Genomic DNA, 13,662 nt, shown 5'->3' with positions numbered 1-13,662 from the left:
ACGAGGAGCAGTCTGACCTGCCTTTAGGTTTTAGGTTCATTTCACAGGGCCCAAACCACGGTACCCCCATCTCTTCCTGCCTCTTTTTCCGTTCCCACCCTACTCTTCCCCTCTCCTCCAGCCCTTGGGCTGTGGGCCTGCCTCGAGGGCCTCAGGCCCCTTCTGTCTCAGAGCCTTCAGGGATAGGCTGAGTCCCACCCACAAAGACAGGTGTGGAGGTCACTGTCCTGAGCAGCAACAGTGGCTGGGCCCCGCTGGCACGTGGGAGGAGCAGGATGAGCCACGGCAGCAGCCACAGGTGACAGCAGCTCAAATCCTCACTGCCTCTCTCCTGCCTGGCTATCTATGCCTGCAGACACCTGCAGGGACAGACCAAAAAGCTAAACAAACACTAGGACGGCCACAGGGCTCCTTCCCTCTCCACCCACTCCCACCCTATTATCAAACTTCCCATCCCACTCAGAACAGTCAGTAGTGGTGAGGGAGGGACAGGACGCCTGCGACCCCAGACCTAATCTCCAGTTAAATGGCAGCTGGAGTTGACCTGGTCTGAGGGAGGCCAGACAGGAGGACATTTGGGACAAGAAGCCGTCCTGGGTTCCACCTGCCATAGCCTAGGTCTGCTGCTTACTTGCTGTGTGACAGGTTCCTTTCGCTCAAGAGCCTCAGTTTCCCCATCAGAAGGATGAGTGTATTGGTCAAGAAGGCCTCCAAAGGCACACAAACCTCCACTTCTCAGCTGTGGGATCTCAGGCAAATTATGTCCCCTTTGGGACTCAGTTTCCTTATTTCTCAGAGGAGGATAAGAATTATACACACTTTATAGGACAGAATGAACAGACCCATGCCAAGTGTCTGGCACACAGTGGGTGCTCAGTAACCATGAGGACCAGGCTTTAGGTGGAGGAGTTCTGGAGCTTTTGGGACCTGGTGTTTGGGATGAAAGGGAGGGGAGGGGACATCGGGAGGCCTGAGGAGCAAAGGGTCTGTGTCCCTGGCCAAGGCATCCCAAGTGGCAGGACCGAACCTCTAAAGTTACACCCCCTCTGGCACCCACTTCCCCCACCTTCAACCACTGGTAAAGACCCCACGCCCCAAGCCAGGAACCCCAGGCAGAGTCAGCAGACCTTGGTGAAGACAGTACAGGGAGCCAGGCGGCCACATGGGGGCAGCAGAGACTCAGCTGGACAGCAGGGGATTCTCTGCCACAGGGAGGATAGGGGTGAGCTGTCAGAAAATGGGGCCGAGGGACCAAGGCCAGGGGAGCCTTGGAGCAGATGGAGGCTGGATGGTGATCACCTGCCCGCTGACCCCACACTCAGGTCATGCGCTGAATTCGCTCATCCGTGACACTTGATTAATTTCTTCAGTTTGTTTATTCTTTCAAGTCAGCCGGTCTTCCTTCCTTCCCCTTTCCCTCACTCCCTCATTTTCCTTCCTTTCCCCTGTTTGTCCAGCCAGACAGTTAACTGGACATAACATCCTGAGCCACAGAAGAGTGCCAGCCTGGGGCCTGCACTCCTGTCTAGGGATACAGAGACTTGTGGGCCTTGGTCCCTGCCCTTGAGATGCTCAAGGCTGGACTGGAGGCTGGAAGATCCTGCTTGACCACATGCATCTGAAGGAGGGGATTCCATGTCAGGCCATCAGGCCAAGGGCCGGCCTGGCCACCTCCGCTGTTGTGGGGCAGTGACCCGTCGAGTAAGTTGCAGAAGGACTCTGGGCTTGGGGCTGATGGGGCCTCAAGGGGCTGAGTCACCCCAAGCTGGTGGTGAACGGCAGCCACAGAAAACAGTAAACAGGACTCTGGCCAGGCAGACAGTAACCCGGGCACCTCCCCACTCCAAAATAAACTCCAGGAAAACAGTGCCGTCCAGGGCCCAGGAATGTCTGAGATTTGGAAAAATTCCATGCCAACCAGGGCAGATTTCCCGGGCCCAGTGACAAATCTCCTTGCAGAAGCAGGAGAGTAGTGTGGGACCGAGGCTGGGTTTAACATCAGGAGACCTGGATTGAGATCCTGGCTCTGTGTCTTGCTAGCCTGACACAAGCCAATGTCTTTCTCTGAGCCTCAGCTTCTAAATCTGTAGACCGGGGGACAGGTCACCTGCTCTCCCCAGCTCACAGTCAAATAATGCATGTAGGGTGTGGTGTTGGGAGAGAGACCAGCTTTGTGGCCAGACATGGGTTCAAATTAGAGTTCTGCCTCTTGCTAGCTATGGATCTTAGATGAGAACTTTAACCTCTGTGGGCCTCAAGTTCCTCATCTGTGAAATGGGCTAACAATTCCCACCTGCTAGGGGACAATGCCTCCATGCAGTTAGCAATCCATTAATGGGCACTGTTCTTATTAGGAAATGTTCAGTGAAACTGTGAAGCATGACACACATCAGCAGTGTCATTAAAGTGATTATCCCTATAGCAACCAAGGCCAAATGCCTCTGCTTGACTCTCAGCTCCCTCCGCCCCTAGGCCACACCTGGCTCCCAGCCTTGCCACCCAAAGCCTGATGACAGCAGTACTGGGGAGAATAAGGGATGACAAGGTTGACAGCTGACGCTTGGGGGATGGGGTACCTCCCCACCACTCCTTGGGGCGGGGAGCCCTACTCAGTAGCTACACACCCAGCCCGGTGCCAAGTCACTGCCCAGCGCTTTGGCAGTTTCTGAGAGAAAGGGTCATCTGAAGGGTGGGGATGTCCTGGGGTGCTCCCTCCAGCCCGGTGAGGCTTCAGCCTGCCGACTGTGGCCCTGGGTGAGCTTGGAATAGGAGTCAGGGGTCTTGGCTTGCCTCTGTGCAGAGGGGGCTGCCTCTTTGGACCACAGTGAGGTTCAAAGAGGGCTGAGGGTGGTTTTTCACCCGTCTGGCTTTGAACTCCATGGAGAATGACATCATGATCTGTGTGTGTGTGTGTGTGGGGTGAAACCCAAAGACTTCTGCCCCCCATTTCTTGAGCTTCAGTAAAAACAGTCCACGATCGGGGGAGGTCCGTGTGCCCATTTAAAAAAAATACATATTTCAATTCTGGCTCCTAACAGGGAGTCAGGTGACAGTTTCCAGTCCAATTCTGTATTTATTCCTTGCCAAAGTGCTCCACTAACCAGGCCCTATTGAACCCTCAGCCTCACCCCCAGCACTGGCTCCCCAACCCAACCTCACCCTCCGTCACAGGGACCCACCTCTCTTGCCTCCACACGTTGCATGTGCTGTTCCCTCAGTTTGAATCAAGTTTTCCATGCCCTGCATCTGTGTCTCACTTTTCCCTCAAGACTCTGGCCCCTCTTCTCAGAAGGGTTTCCTGACCACCACCCCCAACCTAGGTGAGGAGCCTCTCTCCAGCTCCCCTCCCCTGCCTGTCCCCACCACCGTTGTGGCTCTTATCCCCCATATCCTCCTGCCTGCCTCCCATTCTAGGCAGTGGGAGACAGCCCACATGGGAGACTTTGACCTCAAGGGCTCAGGGTCTCCAGGTCCTTGGGCACAGGAGCCATCAGCGCTGGTTAAATAAGAATCATTCACCTACGACAGCACCAACCATGTGCCAGACCTTGCTTTAAGCACTTTACAGATGGAAAGTTCCATCACTTTTCCCGGATCATGCCCCAGCCAGAGGAGAGACCCACCTGTAGTGAAACTTCCTGGTGCTGGCTGGGGGAGGGGAAGCCAGGCTGGCAGTGCCTGTGACCAACCTTTAAGGGCATGCCCGGGTCACCCTCTTCCCACCTGCCCCGAAAAACCTGCAGGGAGGCCTGTGGTGTGTTCTGTCTCCAGAGCCCTGGGGGAAATGCACATTCATTCACTCACTCATTCATTCATTCATTCACCAAAAGTCACAGTCTCCTGCTCCGTGCCCCGCCTAGACTGGGCACCAGGGACCCAGTCCCTGTCCCCACCTTGGTAAGCCAAGGCTGACGCCCACCTCCCTTCTCCCGGGGAAGGGGGCCAGGCGCCTCCTCCTTCCCTGTCCGCACCGTCCCCGTCCAGCCACCTGACTTCTGCCCCTCAGACCCAGGTGCGTTCCCGAGGTCGAGGTCGAGGCCGAGTCTGCGTGCCCCGTCCTGCGGCCTGAGCGCCCGCACACAGTAGGGGCGCGGGAAACGCTTCTCCCCGGCCGCCTGGGGCGGGAGGCGCAGGGCCCAGCCCAGCGCCACGCCTCGCGCCGCGCGCCGCCCCGAGCCCCGCCGGCCCCTCACCTGGGCCGCCCGCCGCCGCCGCCGCCGCCGCCGCCGCCGCACTTCCTCCCGCCGCCCCGCCCCTTCCACATTCCTGCCCCGGCGGCCCCGCGGACGGCGCTCTGCGCCCGGCCCTCCGCCGCCCCGCGATGAAGGCGGCCCAGGCGGCGGGCGAGGAGGCGCCGCCCGGCGCGCGGTCGGTCAAGGTGGTCCTGGTGGGCGACGGCGGCTGCGGGAAGACGTCGCTGCTGATGGTCTTCGCCGAGGGCGCCTTCCCCGAGGTGAGTGCCGGCCCCTCCGGGCACAGCGGGGCACGGGTGCATCCTTCCACCCAGGCCGCGCGCCCAGCCTGCCTCTCAGCAGAGCGTGGGGTCCACCGCAGGTCTCCCTCTGCCAGTGAAGGCCTCAATGGTATCCTCTGCAAAGTGGCAAGAATGGCACCTAACTGGGGGAGGTGTCACAGGGAATGACTTAGGTGACGTGGGGACGGGACGTAGCAGGTCCTAAGGGAGCACTTGGTGGCACAGCATGGCTAAGAGGGACTGAGCCTCGGGGGCCAGACCACCTGGCTTCAAATCATGGCTTTGTCACTTATAGCTGTGTGCCCTGGGGCAAGCCCCTTACTCTCTCTGTGCCTGTTTCCTTAACCATGTAATAGGAATAATGATGGTGCCCACCTCCCAGGGTCCCTGTGATGAGTGAGTTCATGCAGGTCAAGGGCTCATCTCTGAGCTGCAACAGGAAGGACTCACTGAAAGGTAGCAAAGGTTTTTTCTTGGGAAACATTTTTCTCACAGCTCTTGCCCCCACAGTGGACATCCTGTGGGCTCTGCCTTGGAGGGCAAGAGCGCAGCAGACTCCTCAGACAGCTGGATTGGCACTCAGCCTCCTCGAACAAACTCTGGGGCCCTCAGTACCTTGCTTAGCCTCTCTGAGACCCTGTTTTGCTCACATGATCTCATGGGGTGGAGAGACCCAAGGATGGTGGTGAGGAAGAATTAAGGGAAGGCTGAGAGACAACCCCGAGAGGTACTTGGCATGTCCTTGACACCTGGGCATGTGGACTGTCAGCGTGCTCACTGACTTTCCAGGCGGACTCACCAGCCCCAGGACAGGGCCTGGACCCACCCACTTTGCCCCTCTTAGCCGAGTTCTCCTGGGAGTCCATGGGTCTGCTTCCAGCATCTCCTCCCCCTCCTGCCTATGCCAGCATCCTCCAAACCCGTGGGGTGTGCAGCGCTAGGGAGTCAATGGGGGAGGCAGGAAAGGCCAGGCCTGGTAAGAGCCTCAGCCTTTCTTTCCACTCTGGCAGCATCAAGCTGACTCTTGCTTTGTGGTTCACAGAGCTGACATCACATCCTTTGGTCACACATTTGTTTTTAGTTGGGGGTGGGGGGATGTGTTTCCAGGCTCCCAGATGCTGCCTGTGAGAACCCAACAATTAGGGCCCAGTGTGGGGAGCACCCCAGAGAGGCTGGTCCAGCTAGGGTCCAGAAGAGGAACTGGGAAGTGTTGGGCCCACCACAAGTGTCCTGGACTCTGAGATATTGATGGTGACACCCATCCCAATTTCAGAGAGGTTACAGTGTGGAAATGGGCATCTTACAGTTGATGAAAAATATGTGTTGAAGGACACTCTGGGTGGCCAGGGGAGGGGAAGACGTGCTTGTCACCAGAGGGCTGGACTTGGCCTTCCTAGGCACCTCCCCTGTTTGGGGATCCTGATTCCCTGGTACTTCTCTGCCACCAAGACAAGAGAGTCCTCTTCATCTAAAAGAAACACAAGGTCTGAGAGCTGGAAAGGCTTTCATTTTACGGATGGGAAAACTGAGGCCAGAGAGAAGAGTCTTGTCTCAGGGCACAGAGCCCAGCAGTGGAAGTGCTGGCCTCAAACCCAGGTCTTCCAGCCCCTGCCCAGGACACTCTCTGCAGCCCCCAGTGCTCTGCCTGCCGGACCAGCCTTCTGGCCCTGCTCTGGACTCCTCCTGACAGTCCTGCAAGCCCAGGGAGCCAGCAGAGAGGAGACCCGGGGTCCCATCTCCCAGGCCCCTCCTGCAGCAGCAAAGAGCAGAGGGAGGCTGGGGTTTGGAGGGGCCTCAGTGAGCCTCATCTTGCTGTGGCCCATCGTCTGGTTCAGGGCAGGGGGAGCACAGTAGAGAGCTCCAGAGCCAGGGGGACTCCAAGCTGGGCACTAACCCCTGCCCAGTCCTGACTGGCACTTGGGACAACACATATTCCCACAAGACCAGAAGCCTAGGGGCCCCACAGCAGGGCCAGGGTGGGACAGGGCAGGGAGTACCAGCTGACATTCCAGAACCAGCCAAGTCCTTCCTGGTCCCCACAGGGACTCCCAGGGGTGTGCTTCCCCAGGGGAACCCCTGACTCTCCTCTCTTGAGCTGTGTCCCCTGTCCTGCAATAATCCATCCATCTGTCTGTGACCCCATGAAGGCAGACCCAGGCCTGAATCATCTCTGCCTTTGTCTAACTTGGGCCCAACCCTGGCCTTCTGGCAGAGGACAGCTCAACGGATAAGATTAGGCACTTATTGGTTCCATGGGCAGAGATTGACCTTGCCTGGGGGTTCAAAGAACACGTCAGAAGGTGTAGACAGAGTCTCCAGGATGACAGTCCAGGGGAAGATTGTGACAGTTCCAAGCCAGAGGAGCAACCCACCCCACAACCAAGGCGTGGGGGGTCTCCTGCCCACTCCTGCCGCCAGGCACTGGAGTTGGTGACCTCAGGAGAGACAGGTGGCCAGGGGCAGAGCCTGGCCTCTGGGGCCTGAGAGACCATCCTTAGCCTTCTGTCCAGAGCGTTACTTTAGGCAAATCAATTCCCCTCCCTGTATTCCCAGCAGGAAAATTGGGTTACTACTGACTTTCCAAGGTTGCAAGGATCAGAGAGGTGCAGGTAAAGATCCAGGCCCAGCAGATCTCTAGAGAATGTGGGTGATGGTGGCATCTCCATGGGCATTTGTGAAGTTCTGACATGTGTCTCCCAAGAGTTTCCTGGCAGGCTGCCCTGCACCTCACACCAGGAGGGGTCCTGCCGCAGGACCACTCTACTGGTGAGTGGGTGGCCAAGCTGGGAGCTCAGAAGATGTCAGTGTCTCCATAGTGACCCACTGTCCACTCTCAGACCTGCTGTTCTCCCCACCCTCCCCTGCAGCTTCCCTAGTGCCCTGGGGGACCCCACTGACCCACCACCAAGGGGCTGCCCCTCCCAGTGACCAGAGCCTGATTCAGAGGGCCTGTGGGCGGGCGGGCTGGGAGTCCTGAGTCATGGGCAGGTGGAGGCCCTGTCCCACCCTGAAAGAGCGGAAGACAGGGCCCCCTGGACTGTGGCCCCACCACTCAGCCCTAAGCAAAGGAGCAAGGCCCAGGTATCCAAGATGTAGCCGGTCCAGCATACCTCTTGGTGTGCTGTGGCCAGGTTTTGAAAACCTCACCTGTTGCTCAGACCCTGTCTGTAAAAGCTCCTCCTCTTCACTCCTGCACTTGTGTAAAAGCCGGCCCTGTTTTCATTCATCCAGCCTTTTTGGAGGGGGGCAGCACCAGCTCAGCAGGCCTCTGGCCTGGGTGACCTCTCTGAGGCCAGATGGGGCAGGTAAGAGAGATAGAAATGGGGCATTCTGGTTGGATTGTGAGAAGTTGAGAGGCAAAGGAGGGACTCGAAAAAGCTAGGAGCTCCCCAGGGCAGGCAACGAGTCATTATCACTTGTTCCCCCAGGTCCAGAATCAGACCCAGAGAAGGTGCTCATGAGTGAATGAATGAGGGAGTGAACGAACAAACGTAGGTTAATGTCATTCCAGGGGGAGGGGACATTATGAAGGAAGGCTCAGAAATGGGACAGTCTGGATGGGCACAAAGATAAAAATAACAGTCCTGGCATGTGTCGAGTGCTCGTTTTGTACCAGTGCCTGTGCTGAGCGCTCATTGAATTCTTAGAGCAATGCGCTGCTGAAGGTACTTTAATAGGCTCGCTTTGCAGTCGAGGAGGGGCCCTGGAGGTTCAGTGCCTTGGCCGGGCACACAGCTACCAAGTGGCAGCTCCAGGCCTCAACCCCACCAGCCACCTGCTTCCCAGAAGCTACTACGCTCTGCTGACTCCCAGAGGGGCAGTGCCGCAGGCATTCCTGGGCTCTGGCCTGGGCCCGGGAACCACCCTCCTTCAGAAGCTGTCCTCATGGCCGCCCCCTTGAACCCTTCTTCCTCAGAGCTACACCCCCACAGTGTTTGAGAGGCTCTCCGTTAATCTGCAAATGAAGGGCAAACCTGTGCACCTCCAAATCTGGGACACAGCAGGTGGGTGAGGGCTGGGGAGGGACGGAGTGGGAGGAGGGGCCCCAGACGCCCTGAGCCAAGCCCCACTCCCTTCCTTCTGAACCAGGAGGCCAACTAGTCTCCAAGGGACAGGTGTCAGCCAGGAATAGAGCCACCAGGAACCTGAACCCTCCTTACTTCTGCCTCTTGTCTGCTGCTTCCTAAGCCCAGAGCAGCCCACCACATCCAGCAGACAAGAGGGGAACAGACCTCTGCTCTCAAGGAGTGGACTGTCTCTGGCCTCTACCTTGGCTTTAGCGTCTATAAGATCTGCCCAACCTTGACACCTGCCCTCCAGCCTCCTGACCTTGCCCACAAGAGGGTTCAGAGTCAAATATACACCAGAACTCAAAGCTAACCTCAGGGAATCCTTGCAACCCCCTTACCTTGGTTGTGCTGTGATATCTTCGCCTGGGTTCTGCTTGCCTCTCTCCTCACCACCCCGCACCTGACCCCACAACCCAAGCCCAGGGCAAAGCAGGCTTCTGAGTGATGGCCTCAGTTCCTCTGGGGGAGGCCCCTGCCTTAGCCCCCATTCATTCCAGAACAGGGCTCTCTCAGCCAGTGGCCTTACCCAGGCCAGGGCTGACACATCCCACAGGCAGGCCAGGGGAACACTGCCCCAAGGGGAACATTCACGTGGAATGGCCCCCTAAGTGCCAAACCTGTGCTGGACCCTGAGGCACAGAACTAGGCCCTGACCCAGTTCACCCCCACTGCCCCCACCCCCAGGTCTTGGGTGAGGTGACATCTGATTTGGGGAGGTGCTGACAGAGAGCAGGAGTCCAGAGGAAGTGACCACCTCCATTCTACCCAGGGCAAGTCGACTATGACCGTCTACGGCCCCTGTTCTACCCTGACGCCAGTGTCCTGCTCCTCTGCTTTGATGTCACCAACCCATACAGCTTTGACAATGTCTCTAACCGGGTAGGTACTGGGCATAGGGGGGAGGGCTGGGTGGCACAGTCCCCATGTTCCACCCTACCCTTGACCTAACAGACCATCAGAGCCCGGCCGGCCCCAGATGACATCAAGTCCAGTGCCTTTGGCATTTATATGGGGAAACTGAGGCCCGGAGCAGCTTACCCAGAGCCCTACAGGGATTTGGTAGCAGGGTCCGTACTGGGCCTCTGACTCCCAGTTCAGTGCTCTCCTTGCCTGCCCCATTCTACAGACTCAATGTTGTGGCTCTTCCTGCTGTAACCCTACCTGAAAATGCTGGGTGATCCAGAGGCCCCTTCATCTCCCCAGCCTGGGTCTGCCCAAGGTCGCATGAACTGTCAGCTTCCAGCAGCTCTCAGCCTCCATCAGTGTGACTGCTATCTCCCAGCGGCCTCCCAGGTTGTCCCCCAGTTATGTCAGAGGTTCCTGAGGCTGCTCACAGGTGTCAGGGATACGGCCCCCTGAGTTCCTCTGCTCCTGCTGACATCCTCAGCACACCCTGTCCCCACTGCTGCCGGGGCCTTTGTGTTCCTCAGAGCACAGCCACGACAGCATTAGTAACAGTAACCACAGCAATGATGACAGCATTTATTGAGAACTTAGTGTGCCAGGTACAGTTCTGGGCACTTGTATATATATATACTTACCTAACCTAAAAACACCATGGAGCAGAAAACTGCTATCCCCAAATTGGATGGCTTGCTCCAAGATACACATCTATTAAAGTGGTAACCGTCAGATTTGAACCACGGATCTGCTCCACGCAGTCATTCAGAAGTACTGATGGAGCACATCTACGTGCCAGGCACTGTTCTAGGCACCAGGGACCAGGGGAGACAGTGGTGGTTGGGACTGGGTGCTAGCAGAGGGGGTGATGAGAGGTGAGTGGGCACTGAATCTGTTTGGAAGTCCAAACCATCAGGGTTTACAGATAGATTGGACATGGGTGGGAGAGAGATTTTGATCAGAGCAACTGGAAGGTGAACTTGCCATTTCCCAAGTTGAGAAGGAGTAAGCTAGGGGTGGGAGGTGGGAGAAGGAGGCCTTTGGGCATCCCAGTGGAGGGTCAGGTGGGCAGGCAGATGTCTGAGTCTGCAGTTACTGGGAGGGGGTAGGGCTGGGCAGGGCACGCCCCTTTAGGACTAGGGGTAGGGGAGGGGGCTGTCAGCTGGAGACCTGAGGACAACCAGGAGGGTGGGGTCCTGGGGTGAAGTGCAGACCAGGTTTTGGAGGAGGGAGTGATTGCTGGTGTCAGGGCTCAGGTAGGATGAGGGCTAAGGATTCCCTGTTGGGTTCAGCAAGGTGGAGTCAGGGAGGAAACCCTTTCCAAGGGCAGTTTGTGGAGGGGAGGGTCTGCCAAGGACCCCACAGCAGCCCTATTGGCTCCAGAAGCCAAACGGTTGATGATAATTTTTCATGAACTTGAACAGGCATGCGTTCCTGGAGATACAGTCTGGATTCCAGGCTCCTGGTTATGGTCCAGACTGAAATAACCAGGCCCTGGAGCCTCACACTCCAAAGAGCAGCTGACACAGGACGGGGACACTCCCTCCAACAGGCAAACAGCTGATGCAGCCGTTTTGTGAGCAATTTTCTTTTTAAAGGCTCACATTTCTTTACATATTTTACCCTGTTGGGGAGGCAGTCATGGGACCCCTTACCTTGCAAAGGTAGGATTCTAGAGCAGGTGGGAACAGGGCTCTGGGCCCCACCCCCCTGGGTTCACATCCTGCCACTTCCAGTTATGTGACCAAGGCCAAGTTACAGTCTCTCTGAGCCTCAGTTAGTGTATCTGTACAATGGGATTGATGTTGGAACTTGCTTCAAAGAGACTTGGGGGGCAAATGAGTTCATATGCATAAAGTCTGAGAGCCTGGCCCAGAGTAGGTCTCCCTAAATGTTGGCTGATCTACCGGGGGGCAGCCCATTCTCCCCAAGGCTCACACACACACCCCCTCACTACCTGCTCCCTGCAGTGGTACCCAGAGGTGAATCACTTCTGCAAGGAGGTGCCCATCATCGTTGTGGGCTGCAAGACTGACCTGCGCAAGGACAAGTCGCTGGTGAAGAAGCTGCGGAAAAATAGATTGGAGCCTGTGACCTACCACAGGGTAGGAAACCCAGCCCGGGGGCAGGGGGTACCAGGAGAGGGAACTTCTGTGATACAGGATGTGCTGATCTGGCCCAGCCTCTCAGCAGCGCCAGGCATCTAGCACACGCAGGGTGTGGCTCAGGGTAGGGGTTGTTTTGCTTGCATAGGTAATTCCCAGAATTTCTTGACAGTCGTGGTCAAGAACTACAAGGCTTGGAAATTTCCACCCGAGAAATGGAGAGCAAGTGGGGTGTACATCAAATAGTCCTACCTACCCACTTCACAGATGGGGAACCTGAGGCCCAGGAAGGACCCCCAGCTCTTCAGCCTGTGGGCCCCTCTCTGCTGCCTGCTGAGTTAGGCTGGGAAGTTAATTAGTTGGTGTCTTGAGAGGCAGAGGCCGAGAACTGAGGCGGGAAACCCAGTGAAGCCATCTGTGTGCCTGGTTAAGCCAGGGGACCCGAGCAGTGGGTACTCCAGACAGTCGCACCTAAGATGGCCAAGAGGGCTAGGGGGAGGCTGGGCGTGAGGTCCCCAGCGGCCCCCACCTCACGGCAGCCATGTCCACTCTCCCCATTAGGGCCAGGAGATGGCGCGGGCCGTGGGTGCAGTGGCCTACCTCGAGTGCTCGGCTCTGCTGCAGGAAAACATCCACGCCGTCTTCCAGGAGGCTGCTGAGGTGGCCCTTAGCAGCCGCAGTCGCAACTTCTGGAGGCGGATTACCCGAAGCTTTTGTGTGGTGACCTGATGGCTTGGGGCCCTCCCTCCCCAGCAGTACAGGAAGGAGCTGGGCACTGACTTTCTGCCCAGTTGGCCAGGCTGGACCCAGTCCCCAGGCTGTGACCACCAAATCATACCTCAAACAGATAGGCACCACCAAGGCCGGGTCCCCGACCCTGGGGGTAGGATCCCTGGACCGGAGCGAAACCCCACAAGGCCTGGGGAAGGGGGTTCCCGGGCTCACCAGCCCTGTAGAGGGCTAGTCTTAGAGACCCCGGAATCACTCCCAGCTCCCAGCCCCAACCACACATCCTGGAGCGGCCTGGCGCCACCTCGCGGCTGTTTCCGGAGCTGCACCTTCAGGACTCAGCGGTGCTAGGACCCTCCAGCCAGAACTCACACCCCACTCTGTCCCCCTTCACCCTGCCCATCCTAGAGGTAACTGTAACACTAAAATGGCATCCCTTGTCGGCTGTGTCATGCTTCTTGATTCAAAATGCCTTTGCACACATGTTGCATGGTGGATAAGAGCCCACCCCAGTGTAACTACCTGGATCCAAAACCAGCTTTATCATTTGAGGCCCTTGGGCTAGTTACTTGAACCCTCTGGGCCTCTCATCTGTGAGATGGGACCCATCACAGGCCACATCATGGAGCTTCTGGATGAGTAAGGGCATCATCACCAGACACCTGCAAAGAGCTTTGCAGTGCCTGGCACGCAGTAAATGCTCACAGATGTTCAAGTGTCACTTTATTTATGATAAATACAATAGATGGTATTCTATAGATGTAATTATGTAATATGATCCATAAAATTGTATAGTCCAGGTTCACCAGAGAAATAGAACCAGATGTGGAGAGAGATTTTAAGGAACTGGCTCACGTGATTGTGGGCCTGGCAAGTCCAAAACCTGCACAGCAGGCTGGAGGTTCAGGTCAATGTTGCAGCCTTGAGTCTGAATTCTGCAGGGAAGTAGGCTGGAAATTCAGGCAGGGTTTCTTATTGCTAACTTGGGGCAGAATTCCTTCTTTCTTGGGAACCTTAGTCTTTTCTCTTAAGGCCTTCAACTGATTGGATGAGATCCACCCACACGGAACAGCCACTAAACACCCATCCACTCCGTTTCATTAGAAAAAGCTCCAGGGGAGGGACCACTTCCTGCAAGTTAGGACTCCTGGCTCAGGTTACAGAGCTGAACTGAGGCAGATGAAGTTATGTTAGGGACTTGCTCAGAAAACCCCACTTGGATTAGAGGCTCCACTCCAGGGTTTTAGTATAAGCTGCTCAGGGATGGGAAACAACTTTTCCTGGCCTAAATTTCTAGCCTGATTGCTCCTCCCCCAAGCACACCCCATGCCCAGAATGTTCTTCCCTAGTCTCCCCTTCCTGCCCTCCCCCAGTGCAGTGAGCT

The 13,662-nt window shown here is 56.9% G+C and overlaps 1 protein-coding gene across 1 annotated transcript; it reads left to right on the top strand.

Annotated features, from left to right (window-relative positions):
• The first annotated feature begins 4,297 nt into the window (after positions 1-4,297).
• On the top strand, positions 4,298-12,718 carry RHOD (ras homolog family member D). The gene is made up of 5 exons (XM_010998149.3): positions 4,298-4,453; positions 8,391-8,478; positions 9,314-9,423; positions 11,415-11,549; positions 12,111-12,718. Exons 1-5 carry the CDS (start codon positions 4,322-4,324, stop codon positions 12,276-12,278), a joined length of 633 nt encoding a protein of 210 aa, XP_010996451.1. The 5' UTR covers positions 4,298-4,321; the 3' UTR covers positions 12,279-12,718.
• The last annotated feature ends 944 nt before the right edge of the window (positions 12,719-13,662 follow it).

Source organism: Camelus dromedarius, chromosome 12 (assembly GCF_036321535.1).
Source record: "Camelus dromedarius isolate mCamDro1 chromosome 12, mCamDro1.pat, whole genome shotgun sequence".
NCBI classification, from domain to species: Eukaryota; Metazoa; Chordata; class Mammalia; order Artiodactyla; family Camelidae; genus Camelus; species Camelus dromedarius.
This window is presented reverse-complemented; position numbering and strand designations above follow the sequence as displayed.

Coding starts and splice junctions, on each gene's coding strand:
- RHOD (XM_010998149.3), top strand. CDS start 4,322: ATGAAGGCGGCCCAGGCGGCGGGCGAGGAGGCGCCGCCCGGCGCGCGG. Junction 8,479..9,313: donor CCAAATCTGGGACACAGCAG/GTGGGTGAGGGC, acceptor CATTCTACCCAG/GGCAAGTCGACTATGACCGT. Junction 11,550..12,110: donor AGCCTGTGACCTACCACAGG/GTAGGAAACCCA, acceptor TCTCCCCATTAG/GGCCAGGAGATGGCGCGGGC.